This window comes from Heptranchias perlo, chromosome 20 (genome assembly GCF_035084215.1).
Source record: "Heptranchias perlo isolate sHepPer1 chromosome 20, sHepPer1.hap1, whole genome shotgun sequence".
NCBI lineage: Eukaryota > Metazoa > Chordata > Chondrichthyes > Hexanchiformes > Hexanchidae > Heptranchias > Heptranchias perlo.
In genome coordinates, this window is record NC_090344.1 from 34,518,356 (window position 1) to 34,536,582 (window position 18,227).

Here is an 18,227-nt window from a genome sequence, read left to right on the forward strand (position 1 = left end):
ATCTGGATGGAGAGATGTTGATGGACCCTGGATGGAGAGATGTTGATGGACCTTGGATGGAGAGATGTTCATTGGATCTGGATGGAGAGATGTTGATGGACTCTGGATGGAAAGATGTTGATGGGCCCTGGATGAAGAGATGTTGACGGGCCCTGGATGGAGAGATGTTCATTGGATCTGGATGGAGAGATGTTGATGGACTCTGGATGGAGAGATGTTGATGGGCCCTGGATGGAGAGATGTTGATGAACCCTGGATGGAGAGATGTTGATGGACTCTGGATGGAGAGATGTTCATTGGATCTGGATGGAGAGATGTTGATGGACTCTGGATGGAGAGATGTTCATTGGATCTGGATGGAGAGATGTTGTTTGGCTCTAGATGGAGAGATGTTAATGGACTCTGGATGGAGAGATGTTGATGGACCCTGGATGGAGAGATGTTGATGGACTCTGGATGGAGAGATATTGATGGACCCTGGATGGAGAGATGTTGATGTACTCTGGATGGAGATATGTTGATGGACTCTGGATGGAGAGATGTTGATGGACTCTGGATGGAGAGATGTTGATGGGCTCTGGATGGAGAGATGTTCATTGGATCTGGATGGAGAGATGTTGATGAGTCCTGGATGGAGAGATGTTGATGGGGACTGGATAGAGAGATGTTCATTGGATCTGGATGGAGAGATGTTGATGGACCCTGGATGGAGAGATGTTGATGGACCTTGGATGGAGAGATGTTCATTGGATCTGGATGGAGAGATGTTGATGGACTCTGGATGGAAAGATGTTGATGGGCCCTGGATGAAGAGATGTTGATGGGCCCTGGATGGAGAGATGTTCATTGGATCTGGATGGAGAGATGTTGATGGACTCTGGATGGAGAGATGTTGATGGGCCCTGGATGGAGAGATGTTGATGGACCTGGATGGAGAGATGTTGATGGACTCTGAATGTAGAGATGTTGATGTGCCCTGGATGGAGAGACGTTGATGGACCTGGATGGAGAGTTGTTGATAGGCCCTGGATGGAGAGATGTTGATGGGCCCTGAATGGAGAGATGTTGTTGGACTCTGGATGGAGAGATGTTGTTTGGCTCTGGATGGAGAGATGTTGATGGGCTCTGGATGGAGAGATGTTGTTGGGCCCTGGATGGACAGATGTTGATGGGCTCTGGATGGAGAGATGTTGATGGACCTGGATGGAGAGATGTTGATGGACCTGGATGGAGAGATGCTGATGGGCCCTGGGTGGGGCGACGTGGATGTATTCTTGCGTTGATGGTCCGAATGGACTTTTTGCGCTTTCGATTTTCATCTGTTCTAATTTGTGCTCCAGAAATGATTTGAAAAAGATAAAGGAGAAAGAACTGAATCCTCATTGACCCATTCCCTGGCCACTAAAGCAGTTTCATTCCTTTTGAGAAGCGATGGATTGGTTCATGCGTTGAAATGGTTATAATGACTCTTCCCGTCATGTCTTACAGTGAACTGATCCTCTCAAACATTTACCTGCTTGCCAGTGGAGAATGGGAGTGCGTCATCACCACATCACGAGGGAACGCCTCCAGGAAGGTGGAGATCGTGGTGATAGACACGTCTGCAACATATTGTCAGGCCGAACGAGTGACTAACAATAGAGGGGACTTCAGGTCAGTAGAAAATATTGTGAGTGTGTATAGAATCATAGAACCATAGAATGGTTACGGCATTGAAGGAGGCCGCCTAGACCCTAAGCTCTGGAACTCCCTCCCTAAACCTCTCTGTCTCTCCGCCTCTCTCTCCTCCTTTAAGACGCTCCTTAAAACCTCCCTCTTTAACCAAGCTTTTGGTCACCTGTCCTAATATCTTCTTATGTAGCTCAGTGTCAAATTTTATTTGATAACGCTCCTGTGAACCGCATTCATAGAACCATAGAATGGTTACGGCATGGAAGGAGGCCATCCGGCCCATCGAGCCTGCGCTGGCTCACTGCAAGAGCAATCCAGTTAGTCCCACTCCCCCGCTCTTTCCTCGTAGCCCTGCAAATTTTTCTTCTTCGGGTACCTATCTAATTCTTTTTTGAAAGCCACATTTGACCTTGCTTCCACCATGCTTTTAGGCAGTGCATTCCAGATCCTAGCCACTCACTGCATAAAAAAGTTTTTCCTCATGTTGCCTTTGGTTCTTTTGACAATCACCTTAAATCTGTGTCCTCTGGTTCGCGACCCTTCCGCCAATGGGAACAGTTTCTCTTTATTTACTTTATCTAAACCCTTCATGATTTTGAACACCTCGATCAAATCTCCTCTCAACCTTCTCTGTTCCAAGGAGAACAACCCCAGCTTCTCCAGTCTATCCACATAACTGAGGTCCCTCATCCCTGGCACCATTCTAGTAAATCCTTTCTGCACCCTCTCTTGGGCCTTCACATCCTTCCTAACGTACGGTGCCCAGAATTGGAGACAATACTCCAATTGTGGCCGAACCAGTGTTTATAAAGGTTCATCATAACTTCCTCACTTTTGTGCTCTATGCCTCTATTTATAAAGCCCAGGGTCCCGTATGCTTTCTTAACCGCTTTCTCAACCTGACCTGCCACCTTCAACAACCTGTGTACATATACCCCCAGATCTCTCTGTTCCAGCACCCCATTTAGAATTGTACCCTTTAGTTTATACTGCCTCTCCTCGTTCTTCCTACCGAAATGCTCACACTTCTCAGTGTTAAATTTCATCTGCCATGTGCCGCCCATTCCACCAGCCTGTCTGTGTCCTCTTGAAGTCTATCACTATCCTCCTCACTGTTCACTACACTTCCAAGTTTTGTGTCATCTGCAAATTTTGAAATTGTGCCCTGTACACCCAAGTCCAAGTCATTAATATACATCAAGAAAAGCAGTGGTCCTAGTACCGACCCCTGGGGAACACCACTGTACACCTCCCTCCAGTCCGAAAAACAACCGCTCACCACCGCTCTCTGTTTCCTGTCACTTAGCCAATTTAGTATCCATGCTGCCACTGCCCCTTTTATTCCATGGGCCTCAATTTTATTCACAAGCCTATTATGTCGCACTTTATTAAACGCCTTTTGAAAGTCCATATACACCACATCAACCACATTGCCCTCGTCAGCCCTCTCTGTTACCTCATCAAAAAACTCTATCAGGTTAGTTAAACACGATTTGCCTTTAACAAATCCGTGCTGGCTTTCCTTTTGTTAATCCACACTTGTCCAAGTGACTAGTAATTTTGTCCCGGATTATTGTTTCCAGAAGTTTCCCCACCACCGAGGTTAAACTGACTGGCCTGTAGTTGCTGGGTTTATCCTTACACCCTTCTTTGAACAAGGGTGTAACATTTGCAATTCTCCAGTCCTCTGGCACCACCCCCATATCTAAGGATGTTTGGAAGATTATGGCCAGTACCTCCGCAATTTCCACCCTTACTTCCCACAGTAACCTAGGATGCATCCCATCCGGACCGGGTGACTTATCTACTTTAAGTACAGCCAGCCTTTCTAGTACCTCCTCTTTATCTATTTTTATCCCATACAATATCTCAACTACCTCCTCTTTTACTGTGACTTTGGCCATATCTTCTTCCTTGGTAAAGACACATGCAAAGTACTCATTTAGTATCTGAGCCATACCCTCTGCCTCCAAGCGAATATCTCCATTTTGGTCCCTAATCGGCCCCACCAAATGTATGAAGCATTTTCCCTGCTTTGTCCCTATTGATGTTGGAGCACGACCTGTGGGATGGGATCTGACCAGAACTGGACCCAGTACTCAAGGTGGGGTCTGACCAGAGCTGGACCCAGTACTCAAGGTGGGGTCTGACCAGAACTGGACCCAGTACTCAAGATGGGGTCTGACCAGAACTGGACCCAGTACTCAAGATGGGATCTGACCAGAACTGGACCCAGTACTCAAGGTGGGGTCTGACCAGAACTGGACCCAGTACTCAAGATGGGATCTGACCAGAACTGGACCCAGTTACTCAAGGTGCGGTCTGACCAGAGCTGGACCCAGTACTCAAGGTGGGGTCTGACCAGAACTGGACCCAGTACTCAAGGTGGGGTCTGACCAGAACTCGACCCAGTACTCAAGATGGGGTCTGACCAGAACTGGACCCAGTACTCAAGGTGGGGTCTGACCAGAACTGGACCCAGTACTCAAGGTAGGGTCTGACCAGAACTGGACCCAGTACTCAAGGTGGGGTCTGACCAGAACTGGACCCAGTACTCAAGGTGCGGTCTGACCAGAACTGGACCCAGTACCCAAGGTAGAGTCTGACCAGAACTGGACCCAGTACCCAAGGTGGAGTCTGACCAGAACTGGACCCAGTATCAAGGTGGGGTCTGACCAGAACTGGACACAGTACTCAAGATGGGGTCTGACCAGAACTGGACCCAGTACTCAAGGTGGGGTCTGACCAGAACTGGACCCAGTACCCAAGGTGGGGTCTGACCAGAACTGGACCCAGTACTCAAGGTGGGGTCTGACCAGAACTGGACCCAGTACTCAAGGTGGGGTCTGACCAGAACTGGACCCAGTACCCAAGGTGGGGTCTGACCAGAACTGGACCCAGTACTCAAGGTGGGGTCTGACCAGGTCAATCTGCTATCAGCGATTCAAGGTGATTACCCACCACCCCCTTATCAGGGAGCTCAGGATGAGCAATAAATGTCAGTCTTACCAGCAATGCCCACATCCCGAGAATGAATGGAAAGAAAAGGCAGCTGAGCAATAGAAAGAAGAAAGAAGGAAAGATTTGTATTTCTACAGCGCCTCTCATGACCTCAGGACGTCCCAAAGTGCTGTACAGCCAATGAAGTACTTTTGAAGTGTAGTCACTGTTGTAATGTGGGAAACAGGGCAGCCAACCTGCGCACAGCAAGATCCCACAAACAGCGATGAGATAATGATCAGATAATCTGTTTTACTGATGTTGGTTGAGGGTTAAATATTTGCCCAGGACACCGGGGGAGGACCCCCCCTGTCCGTCTTCCAATAGATCTTTTACATCCGCCTGATCGGGCAGACGGGGCCTCGGTTTAACGTCTCATCCGAAAGACGGCACCTCCGACAGTGCAGCACTCCCTCAGCACCGGTGTTGGAGTATCAGCCTCGATTGAGGGCTCACATCACTGGAGTGGGCCTCGAACCCACGACCTTCTGAATCAGGCGCCGAGCCGAGGCTGACAGGAAGGGGAAAGGGTTAAGGAGCAGTGTGCAGGTGCTGCGTACATATGGTACACATTTCACGCCGTGCGGTAGACGAGTCACTTTCAAAATGGCATTGGCACACTATCTGGGCCAGGAGTAATAGGTGTTGGAATGCAGTTTGGCAGCAGAAGAAAGCACGAGGGGCGAAACTGTAACACAGGCCACTTCTGACCGAAAATAACATCTCGACGTAGTAAATGTGGTTTGAATTAAGTCAGAGGCCCAGGCTGAGGGCAGGATATGGAATATCTGAGAAATCAAAAGGCCATGCAGAACCGAGAAGGCACTCCAGAGGGATAGAATGTGCCGGATTGTTCCCAATAAAATTTTATCCGTCAGGCATTCAAAGCCTGAGAAAAATAGCTGTTTGCTTTCCTGTTCATTTTTAAACACTGAGCCGCAGTTTGTGGACCTGGTGAGACCGGTTTAGATCTGTGTGCGGGGCACGGTTGGGGGGGTAGGGGGGAAAGGAGGGCAGAGTGCAATGGGGTGAAGACTTCTTGTACGAGGATCTGATTTTCATCAGCTTTTTAATAAGTCCGCAGACGCAGATGCTTAAGGGGAGCCGTCACGCAATGTGCCAGGAAATGTCACGCAGTTCAACTTACAGTAAAATAACAGCCAGGAGCCAGATCTGAGTGCAGACAGTCTGCGGTCTGAGTGCAGACAGTCTGCGGTCTGAGTGCAGACAGTCTGCGGTCTGAGTGCAGACAGTCTGTGGTCTGACTGCAGGGAGTCTGCGATCTGAGCGCAGACAGTCTGCGGTCTGAGCGCAGACAGTCTGCGGTCTGAGTGCACGGAGTCTGCGATCTGAGAGCAGACGGTCTGTGATCTAAGTGCAGAGGGTCTGCGATCTGAGTGCAGGGAGACTGCGTTCTGAGCGGAGGGAATCTGCGATCTGTGTGCAGGGAGTCTGCGATCTGTGTGCAGGGAGTCTGCGATCTGTGTGCAGGGAGTCTGGGACCTTAGCACAGGGAGTCTGCGATCTGTGTGCAGGGAGTCTGGGACCTTAGCACAGGGAGTCTGCGATCTGTGTGCAGGGAGTCTATGATCTGTGTGCATGGAGTCTGCGATGTGTGTGCAGGGAGTCTGGAACCTTAGCACAGGGAGTCTGCGATCTGTGTTCAGGGAGTCTGGGATCTTAGCACAGGGAGTCTGCGATCTGTGTGCAGGGAGTCTGGGATCTTAGCACAGGGAGTCTGCGATCTGTGTGCAGAGAGTCTGCAATCTATGTGCAGAGAGTCTGGGATCTGTGTGCAGGGAATCTGCGGTCTATGTGCAGAGAGTCTGCGATCTGTGTGCAGGGAGTCTGCAATCTGTGCGGAGGGAGTCTGGGATCTGAGCACAGGGAGCCTACGATCTGTATGCAGGGAGCCTACGATCTGTATGCAGGGAGTCTGCGATCTGTGTGCAAGGAGTCTGCGATCTGTGGGCAGGGAGTCTATGATCTGTGGGCAGGGAGTCTACGATCTGTGTGCAGGGAGTCTGCGATCTGTGTGCAGGGAGTCTGCGATCTGTGTGCAGGGAGTCTGCGATCTGTGGGGAGGGAGTCTATGATCTGTGTGCAGGGAGTCTGGGATCTGTGTGCAGGGAGTCTGGGATCTGTGTGCAGGGAGTCTGCGATCTGTGTGCAGGGAGTCTGCGATCTGTGTGCAGGGAGTCTGCGATCTGTGTGCAGGGAGTCTGCGATCTGTGTGCAGGGAGTCTGCGATCTGTGTGCAGGGAGTCTGCGATCTGTGTGCAGGGAGTCTGCGATCTGTGTGCAGGGAGTCTGCGATCTGTGTGCAGGGAGTCTGCGATCTGTGTGCAGGGAGTCTGCGATCTGTGTGCAGGGAGTCTGGGATCTGTGCAGGGAGTCTGCGATCTGTGGGCAGGGAGTCTGCGATCTGTGGGCAGGGAGTCTGCGATCTGTGTGCAGGCAGTCTGGGATCTGTGTGCAGGGAGTCTGGGATCTGTGTGCAGGGAGTCTGCGACCTGTGTGCAGGGAGTCTGCGACCTGTGGGCAGGGAGTCTGCGACCTGTGGGCAGGGAGTCTGCGACCTGTGGGCAGGGAGTCTGCGACCTGTGGGCAGGGAGTCTGCGAACTGTGTGCAGGGAGTCTGGGATCTGTGTGCAGGGAGTCTGCGATCTGTGTGCAGGGAGTCTGCGATCTGTGTGCAGGCAGTCTGCGATCTGTGTTCAGGGAGTCTGCGATCTGTGTGCAGGGAGTCTGCGATCTGTGTGCAGGGAGTCTGGGATCTGTGTGCAGGGAGTCTGCGATCTGTGTGCAGGGAGTCTGCGATCTGTGGGCAGGGAGTCTGCGATCTGTGGGCAGGGAGTCTGCGATCTGTGGGCAGGGAGTCTGCGATCTGTGTGCAGGGAGTCTGCGATCTGTGTGCAGGGAGTCTGGGATCTGTGCAGGGAGTCTGGGATCCGTGTGCAGGGAGTCTGGGATCCGTGTGCAGGGAGTCTGGGATCCGTGTGCAGGGAGTCTGCGATCCGTGTGCAGGGAGTCTGCGATCCGTGTGCAGGGAGTCTGCGATCTGTGTGCAGGGAGTCTGCGATCTGTGTGCAGGGAGTCTGCGATCTGTGTGCAGGGAGTCTGCGATCTGTGGGCAGGGAGTCTGCGATCTGTGGGCAGGGAGTCTGCGATCTGTGTGCAGGGAGTCTGGGATCCGTGTGCAGGGAGTCTGGGATCCGTGTGCAGGGAGTCTGCGATCTGTGTGCAGGGAGTCTGCGATCTGTGTGCAGGGAGTCTGCGATCTGTGTGCAGGGAGTCTGGGATCTGTGTGCAGGGAGTCTGCGATCTGTGTGCAGGGAGTCTGCGATCTGTGTGCAGGGAGTCTGCGATCTGTGGGCAGGGAGTCTGCGATCTGTGGGCAGGGAGTCTGCGATCTGTGGGCAGGGAGTCTGCGATCTGTGGGCAGGGAGTCTGCGATCTGTGTGCAGGGAGTCTGGGATCTGTGCAGGGAGTCTGGGATCCGTGTGCAGGGAGTCTGGGATCCGTGTGCAGGGAGTCTGGGATCCGTGTGCAGGGAGTCTGCGATCCGAGTGCAGGGAGTCTGCGATCCGTGTGCAGGGAGTCTGCGATCCGTGTGCAGGGAGTCTGCGATCCGTGTGCAGGCAGTCTGCGATCTGTGTGCAGGGAGTCTGCGATCTGTGTGCAGGGAGTCTGCGATCTGTGTGCAGGGAGTCTGCGATCAGTTTGCAGGGAGTCTGCTTTGGGCTGTCTTGCGTGAGAAAGGGTTAATACAAAGCATGGCAGAAAAGTGTGAGCAGGAGTTGTGAGCGAATCGAGAGTGATGGGAACAGTCACCTCATCCTGTTTGGGTTAAGGCAACACCGGGCGTACTGTATATACTCAGGAATGTGGGTCAGACACGGGCCCCATCCACTCATTGCTAGCTGCTGATATCATCGATAACCACAGTTTGAACATGAGACTCACGAGCCCTGTGCCAAGGTTCAATTGACTTGTTAATTTTTTTTTGGTGGGGGGCTGGGGGATGGGCGGGGATAGGGGGGGGTAGCAATTGAGATCCGAAAAACAGGGAAAAATCTTACACAAAAGCACTGAAATATTGTGGAATTCCTCTTATTGTTGAGCAACCGACTTCCGAGACTCGAGCCCCATAATCCAGGCCGACGCTCCCAGTGCAGCACCGGGGGAGCGCTGCACGGTCGGAGGTGCCGTCTTTCAGATGCGACCTTACACGAGGCCCCGTCTGCCCTCTCAGGTGAGCTGGGGAGCTCTGCCCTGGGCCAATATTTATCCCTCAACCAACATCATTAATAACAGACGATCTGGTCATTATCACACTGCTGTTTGTGGGAGCTTGCTGTGCACAAATTGGCTGCTGCGTTTCCTACATTACAACAGTGACTACACTTCAAAAGTACTTCATTGGCCGGAAAGCACTTTGGGACGTCCTGAGGTCATGAAAGGCGCTGTAGAAATGCAAGTCTTTATTTTTTTCTTCTTTCTTGCAACCGAACTAGCGAGTTACTTTAAGATTCCAGCCTGTAACTCGCTCCCGGGTATCTGTGATTCTATATATAAACCACCCGAACCCCTCGATTAGATTCCAGCCTGTAACTCACTCCCGGGTATCTGTTATTCTATATATAAACCACCCGAACCCCTCGATTAGATTCCAGCCTGTAACTCACTCCCGGGTATCTGTTATTCTATATATAAACCCCCCCGAACCCCTCGATTAGATTCCAGCCTGCAACTCACTCCCGGGTATCTGTTATTCTATATATAAACCACCCGAACCCCTCGATTAGATTCCAGCCTGTAACTCGCTCCCGGGTATCTGTTATTCTATATGTAAACCTTCCGAACCCCTCGATTAGATTCCAGCCTGTAACTCGCTCCCGGGTATCTGTTATTCTATATATAAACCACCCAAACCCCTCGATTAGATTCCAGCCTGTAACTCACTCCCAGGTATCTGTTATTCTATATATAAACCTCCCGAACCCCTCGATTAGATTCCAGCCTGTAACTCACTCCCAGGTATCTGTTATTCTATATATAAACCCCCCAAAGCCCTCGATTAGATTCCAGCCTGTAACTCACTCCCGGGTATCTGTTATTCTATATATAAACCACCCAAACCCCTCGATTAGATTCCAGCCTGTAACTCACTCCCGGGTATCTGTTATTCTATATATAAACCACCCAAACCCCTCGATTAGATTCCAGCCTGTAACTCACTCCCGGGTATCTGTTATTCTATATATAAACCACCCAAACCCCTCGATTAGATTCCAGCCTGTAACTCACTCCCGGGTATCTGTTATTCTATATATAAACCACCCAAACCCCTCGATTAGATTCCAGCCTGTAACTCGCTCCCGGGTATCTGTTATTCTATATATAAACCTCCCGAACCCCTCGATTAGATTCCAGCCTGTAACTCACTCCCAGGTATCTGTTATTCTAAATATAAACCCCCCAAACCCCTCGATTAGATTCCAGCCTGTAACTCACTCCCGGGTATATGTTATTCTATATATAAACCACCCAAACCCCTCGATTAGATTCCAGCCTGTAACTCACTCCCGGGTATCTGTTATTCTATATATAAACCCCCCAAACCCCTCGATTAGATTCCAGCCTGAAACTCACTCCCGGGTATCTGTTATTCTATATATAAACCACCCAAACCCCTTGATAAGATTCCAGCCTGTAACTCACTCCCGGGTATCTGTTATTCTATATATAAACCACCCAAACCCCTCGATTAGATTCCAGCCTGTAACTCACTCCCGGGTATCTGTTATTCTATATATAAACCCCCCGAACCCCTCGATTAGATTCCAGCCTGTAACTCACTCCCGGGTATCTGTTATTCTATATATAAACCACCCGAACCCCTCGATTAGATTCCAGCCTGTAACTCGCTCCCAGGTATCTGTTATTCTATATATAAACCCCCCGAACCCCTCGATTAGATTCCAGCCTGTAACTCACTCCCAGGTATCTGTTATTCTATATATAAACCACCCGAACCCCTCGATTAGATTCCAGCCTGTAACTCACTCCCGGGTATCTGTTATTCTATATATAAACCACCCGAACCCCTCGATTAGATTCCAGCCTGTAACTCACTCTCGGGTATCTGTTATTCTATATATAAACCACCCGAACCCCTCGATTAGATTCCAGCCTGTAACTCACTCTTGGGTATCTGTTATTCTATATATAAACCACCCGAACCCCTCGATTAGATTCCAGCCTGTAACTCACTCCTGGGTATCCGTTATTCCATATATAAACCACCTGAACCCCTCGATTAGATTCCAGCCTGTAACTCACTCCCGGGTATCTGTTATTCTATATATAAACCACCCGAACCCCTCGATTAGATTCCAGCCTGTAACTCACTCCCGGGTATCTGTTATTCTATATATAAACCACCCGAACCCCTCGATTAGATTCCAGCCTGTAACTCGCTCCCGGGTATCTGTTATTCTATATGTAAACCTTCCGAACCCCTCGATTAGATTCCAGCCTGTAACTCACTCCCGGGTATCTGTTATTCTATATATAAACCACCCGAACCCCTCGATTAGATTCCAGCCTGTAACTCACTCCCGGGTATCTGTTATTCTATATATAAACCACCCGAACCCCTCGATTAGATTCCAGCCTGTAACTCACTCCCGGGTATCTGTTATTCTATATATAAACCACCCGAACCCCTCGATTAGATTCCAGCCTGTAACTCGCTCCCGGGTATCTGTTATTCTATATATAAACCTCCCGAACCCCTCGATTAGATTCCAGCCTGTAACTCACTCCCAGGTATCTGTTATTCTATATATAAACCCCCCAAAGCCCTCGATTAGATTCCAGCCTGTAACTCACTCCCGGGTATCTGTTATTCTATATATAAACCACCCAAACCCCTCGATTAGATTCCAGCCTGTAACTCACTCCCGGGTATCTGTTATTCTATATATAAACCACCCAAACCCCTCGATTAGATTCCAGCCTGTAACTCACTCCCGGGTATCTGTTATTCTATATATAAACCACCCAAACCCCTCGATTAGATTCCAGCCTGTAACTCACTCCCGGGTATCTGTTATTCTCTTTATAAACCACCCAAACCCCTCGATTAGATTCCAGCCTGTAACTCGCTCCCAGGTATCTGTTATTCTATATATAAACCTCCCGAACCCCTCGATTAGATTCCAGCCTGTAACTCACTCCCAGGTATCTGTTATTCTATATATAAACCCCCCAAACCCCTTGATTAGATTCCAGCCTGTAACTCACTCCCGGGTATCTGTTATTCTATATATAAACCACCCAAACCCCTCGATTAGATTCCAGCCTGTAACTCACTCCCGGGTATCTGTTATTCTATATATAAACCCCCCAAACCCCTCGATTAGATTCCAGCCTGTAACTCACTCCCGGGTATCTGTTATTCTATATATAAACCACCCAAACCCCTCGATTAGATTCCAGCCTGTAACTCACTCCCGGGTATCTGTTATTCTATATATAAACCCCCCAAACCCCTCGATTAGATTCCAGCCTGTAACTCACTCCCGGGTATCTGTTATTCTATATATAAACCACCCGAACCCCTCGATTAGATTCCAGCCTGTAACTCGCTCCCAGGTATCTGTTATTCTATATATAAACCCCCCGAACCCCTCGATTAGATTCCAGCCTGAAACTCACTCCCGGGTATCTGTTATTCTATATATAAACCCCCCGAACCCCTCGATTAGATTCCAGCCTGTAACTCACTCCCGGGTATCTGTTATTCTATATATAAACCACCCAAACCCCTCGATTAGATTCCAGCCTGTAACTCACTCCCGGGTATCCGTTATTCTATATATAAACCCCCCGAACCCCTCGATTAGATTCCAGCCTGAAACTCACTCCCGGGTATCTGTTATTCTATATATAAACCCCCCGAACCCCTCGATTAGATTCCAGCCTGAAACTCACTCCCGGGTATCTGTTATTCTATGTGTAAAGTCTCTGGAGTGGGACTTGAACCCACAATCTTCTGACTCAGAGGCGAGAGTGCTGCACACTGAGTCACGGCTGACACATGTTGATCTCATGTTTAATTACCGTGTATTATAGTGTATCAGGGGTGTAGCTAGCTCCCTACAGTGAGTGTCTACTGGGGGCTTAGTAGCCCGAGGAGTGCCCGAATAACGGGCTCTGCTGCGGACCAATTTCCAGGCCCTAATGTTTTATCTGGTGTCGGCCTTCACCGAGCAGCAATATGAGTGGGATTCATTCCACTGCACTCCAAGTAGGGTTGCTGACCCTCCAGGATTGACCTGGAGTCTCCAGGAATTAAAGGCTAACCTCCAGGACACTATGGGGCACCACGAAAATGGACATGTCAGACGACCAATGGCGGGAGTGTTGTGGGGGGGGGGGGGCGCGGGGCGGTTGGAGGTTGGACTCTGTCATCAAACCTCCAGGAATACATCCAAGCAGAGTTGGCAACCCCTCGCTCCCAAGTGACGGCTGCCCTTGTGCAAAAATGATGCCGAGCAACAACGAAATCAGAATCACAGAGATTTACGGCACAGAAGGAGGCCGTTCGGCCCATCGTGTCTGAGCTATCCAGCCTAATCCCACTTCCCAGCACTTGGTCCGTAGCCCTGTAGGTTACGGGCACGTCAAGTGCTCATCCAAGTACTTTTTAAATGAGTTGAGGGTTTCGGCCTCTCTCACCCTTTCAGGCAGTGAGTTCCAGACCCCACCACCCTCTGGGTGAAAAAAATCCTCCTCACCTCCCCTCTAATCCTTTCGCCAATTATTTTAAATCTATGCCCCCTGGTTATTGACCCCTCTGCTAAGGGAAATAGGTCCTCCCTATCCACTCTATCTAGGCCCCTCGTAATTTTGTACACCTCAATTAAATCTCCCCTCAGCCTCCTCTGTTCCAATGAAAATAACCCCAGCCTATCCAATCTTTCCTCATAGCTAAAATTCTCCAGCCCTGGCAACATCCTCGTAAATCTCCTCTGCACCCTCTCTAGTGCAATCACATCTTTCCTGTAATGTGACCAGAACTGTACGCAGTTCTCAAGCTGTGGCCTAACTAGTGTTTTATACAGTTCTAGCATAACCCCCCTGCTGTTGTATTCAATGCCTCGGCTAATAAAGGAAAGTATCCCGTATGCCTTCTTAACCACCTTATCTACCTGTCCTGCTACCTTCAGGGATCTGTGTACATGCACTCCAAGGTCCCTCTCTCCCTCTACACCTCTCAGTATCCTCCCATTTATTGTGTACTCCCTTGCCTTGTTTGCCCTCCGTTTGTATTCCGTTGAATATAGCGCATTTAACGCAGTAAAACGTCCCAAGGCGCTTCACAGGAGCGTTATCGGACAACATTTGAAGGAAGTGTTGAGATGCCAATCTGCCATCGGGTTGCCTTGCCTTTATCTGTCAATATGCTGCCGCCAATCCCGTTTCATTAGCTTGCCTTGTAATCCTATATATTGGTGCTTTGTTTGGAGTACTCTGCCTGCAGAGCTGCTGAAGCAGTTTCCGTTTTGCAGACGCCAGCGTGTTCCCACCAGTTTTAATCTCTTAATCGAATGTCGAAATGAAAGCTGGTGGGATAGAGAAGTCCATTCAGTCTGCAGCCCCCTGCCCAGTGTGACACTGCGGCCCTTGTACGAGCAGAGTGAGGAGCTGAGTGGCTGAAGGGCTCCCTCTGGTGGTTGGAGCATGTTCTGCTCCCGGGGTCCTCCGTGCTCGTCCGATGCTGCGCTCACAAGTGGACAGAACATTCAACGCGACCCAGGGCAGCAGACGGTTATTGAACTGTGGAGGGCATCACGGCCGAGGCCAGGCCCAGCCCTCACCAGGCCTCTGCAGGTAAACCGGGGGGTGGAAGTTATGCTGCAGTTGTATAGAGCCCCGATCAGACTCCATCTGGAGACTGCGTTCAGTTCTGGGCACCGCACCTCAGGAAGGATATATTGGCCTTGGAGGGGGTGCAGTGCTGATTCACTGGAATGATACCGGGCCAGACCCACAGCAATGTGGTTGATTCTTAATTGCCCTCTGAAATGGCCTAGCAAGCCACTCAGTTGTAAAATCTTGCTAAAAAAAGTCATAATAATAATAAAACCGGACGGACCACCCGGCATCGGACCACTAGGCACCGGACACGACAAAGGCAAACCAGGCCCAGTCGACCCTGCAAAGTCCTCCTCACTAACATCTGGGGACTTGTGCCAAAATTGGGAGAGCTGTCCCACAGACTAGTCGAGCAACAGCCTGACGTAGCCATACTCACAGAATCATACCTTTCAGCCAACGTCCCAGACTCTTCCATCACCATCCCTGGGTATGTCCTGTCCCACCGGCAGGACAGACCCACCAGAGGTGGCGGTACAGTGATATACAGTCAGGAGGGAGTGGCCCTGGGAGTCCTCAACATTGACTCTGGACCCCATGAAATCTCATGGCATCAGGTCAAACATGGGCAAGGAAACCTCCTGCTGATTACCACCTACCGCCCTCCCTCAGCTGATGAATCAGTCCTCCTCCATGTTGAACACCACTTGGAGGAAGCACTGAGGGTAGCAAGGGCACAAAATGTACTCTGGGTGGGGGACTTCAATGTCCATCACCAAGAGTGGCTCGGTAGCACCACTACTGACCGAGCTGGCTGAGTCCTGAAGGACATAGCTGCCAGACTGGGCCTGCGGCAGGTGGTGAGCGAACCAACACGACGGAAAAACTTACTTGACCTCGTCCTCACCAATTTATCTGTCGCAAATGCATCTGTCCATGACAGTATTGGTAGGAGTGACCACCGCACAGTCCTCGTGGAGACGAAGTCCCGTCTTCACACTGAGGACACCATCCAACGTGTTGTGTGGCACTACCACCGTGCTAAATGGGATAGATTCAGAACAGATCTAGCAGCTCAAAACTGGGCATCCATGAGGCGCTGTGGGCCATCAGCAGCAGCAGAATTGTATTCCATCACAATCTGCAACCTCATGGCCCGGCATATTCCTCACTCTACCATTACCAACAAGCCAGGGGATCAACCCTGGTTCATTGAGGAGTGTAGAAGAGCATGCCAGGAGCAGCAGCAAGCGTACCTAAAAATGAGGTGCCAACCTGGTGAAGCTACAACTCAGGACTACATGCATGCTAAACAGCGGAAGCAACATGCTATAGACAGAGCGAAGCGATTCCACAACCAATGGATCAGATCAAAGCTCTGCAGTCCTGCCACATCCAGTCGTGAATGGTGGTGGACAATTAAACAACTAACAGGAGGAGGAGGCTCTGCAAACATCCCCATCCTCAATGATGGCGGAGTCCAGCACGTGAGTGCAAAAGACAAGGCTGAAGCATTTGCAACCATCTTCAGCCAGAAGTGCCGACTGGATGATCCATCTCTGTCTCCTTCTGATATCCCCACCATCACAGAAGCCAGTCTTCAGCCAATTCGATTCACTCCATGTTTTATCAAGAAACGGCTGAGTGCACTGGATACAGCAAAGGCTATGAGCCCCGACAACATCCCAGCTGTAGTGCTGAAGACTTGTGCTCCAGAACTAGCTGCGCCTCTAGCCAAACTGTTCCAGTACAGCTACAACACTGGCATCTACCCGACAATGTGGAAAATTGCCCAGGTATGTCCTGTCCATAAAAAGCAGGACAAATCCAATCCGGCCAATTACCGCCCCATCAGTCTATTCTCAATCATCAGCAAAGTGATGGAAGGTGTCGTCGACAGTGCTATCAAGCAGCATTTACTCACCAATAACCTGCTCACCGATGCTCAGTTTGGGTTCTGCCAGGACCACTCGGCTCCTGACCTCATTACAGCCTTGGTCCAAACATGGACAAAAGATCTGAATTCCAGAGGTGAGGTGAGAGTGACTGCCCTTGACATCAAGGCAGCATTTGACCGAGTGTGGCATCAAGGAGCGCAAGTAAAATTGAAGTCAATGGGAATCAGGGGGAAAACTCTCCAGTGGCTGGAGTCATACCTAGCACAAAGGAAGATGGTAGTGGATGTTGGAGGCCAATCATCTCAGCCCCAGGGCATTGCTGCAGGAGTTCCTCAGGGCAGTGTCCTAGGCCCAACCATCTTCAGCTGCTTCATCAATGACCTTCCCTCCATCATAAGGTCAAAAATGGGGATGTTCGCTGATGACTGCACAGTGTTCAGTTCCATTCGCAACCCCTCAAATAATGAAGCAGTCCGAGCCCGCATGCAGCAAGACCTGGACAACATCCAGGCTTGGGCTGATAAGTGGCAAGTAACATTCGCTCCAGACAAGTGCCAGGCAATGACCATCTCCAACAAGAGAGAGTCTAACCGCCTCACCTTGACATTCAACGGCATTACCATCGCTGAATCCCCCCACCATCAACATCCTGGGGGTCACCATTGACCAGAAACTTAACTGGACCAGCCATATAAATACTGTGGCTACAAGAGCAGGTCAGAGGCTGGGTATTCTGTGGCGAGTGACTCACCTCCTGACTCCCCAAAGCCTTGCCACCATCTACAAGGCACAAGTCAGGAGTGTGATGGAATACTCTCCACTTGCCTGGATGAGTGCAGCTCCAACAACACTCAAGAAGCTCAACACCATCCAGGACAAAGCAGCCCGCTTGATTGGCACCCCATCCACCACCCTAAACATTCACTCCCTTCACCACCAGCGCACTGTAGCTGCAGTGTGTACCATCCACAAGATGCACTGCAACAACTCGCCAAGGCTTCTTCGACAGCACCTCCCAAACCCACGACCTCTACCACCTAGAAGGACAAGAGCAGCAGGCTCATGGGAACCACACCACCTGCACGTTCCCCTCCAAGTCACACACCATCCCGACTTGGAAATATATCGGCCGTTCCTTCATCGTCGCTGGGTCAAAATCCTGGAACTCCCTTCCTAACGGCACTGTGGGAGAACCTTCACCACACGGACTGCAGCGGTTCAAGAAGGCGGCTCACCACCACCTTCTCAAGGGCAATTAGGGATGGGCAATAAATGCCGGCCTCGCCAGCAACGCCCACATCCCATGAACGAATTTTAAAAAAGGGTTAAATTATGAGGACAGGTTGCATAGACTAGGCTTGTATTCCCTTGAATATAGAAGATTAAGGGGTGATCTAATTGAGGTGTTTAAGATGATTAAAGGATTCGATAGGGTCGATAGAGAGAAACTATTTCCTCTGGTGGGGGAGTCCAGAACAAGGGGGCATAACCTTAAAATTAGAGCCAGGCCGTTCAGGGGTGATGTCAGGAAGCACTTCTTCACACAAAGGGGAGTGGAAATCTGGAACTCTCTCCCCCAAAAAGCTGTTGAGGCTGGGGGTCAATTGAAAATTTCAAAACTGAGATTGATAGATTTTCGTGAGGCGAGGGTATTAAGGGTTACGGAACCAAGGCGGGTAGAGGGAGTTAAGATACAGATCAGCCATGATCTAATTGAATGGCTGAACAGGCTCGAGGGGCTGAATTGCCTCCTCCTGTTCCTATGTAACA

General features: G+C 50.2%; 1 protein-coding gene across 3 annotated transcripts in view; it reads left to right on the forward strand.

Annotated features, from left to right (window-relative positions):
- Positions 1-18,227, forward strand: part of LOC137335691 (adhesion G protein-coupled receptor A2-like) — a 283,681-nt gene that overhangs the window by 227,497 nt on the left and 37,957 nt on the right. For all 3 annotated transcript variants that reach the window (XM_068000989.1, XM_068000990.1, XM_068000991.1), the window contains exon 8: positions 1,489-1,653. In XM_068000989.1, the coding sequence (XP_067857090.1) occupies positions 1,489-1,653 (165 nt within the window). The remainder of the gene's footprint in view (positions 1-1,488; positions 1,654-18,227) is intronic.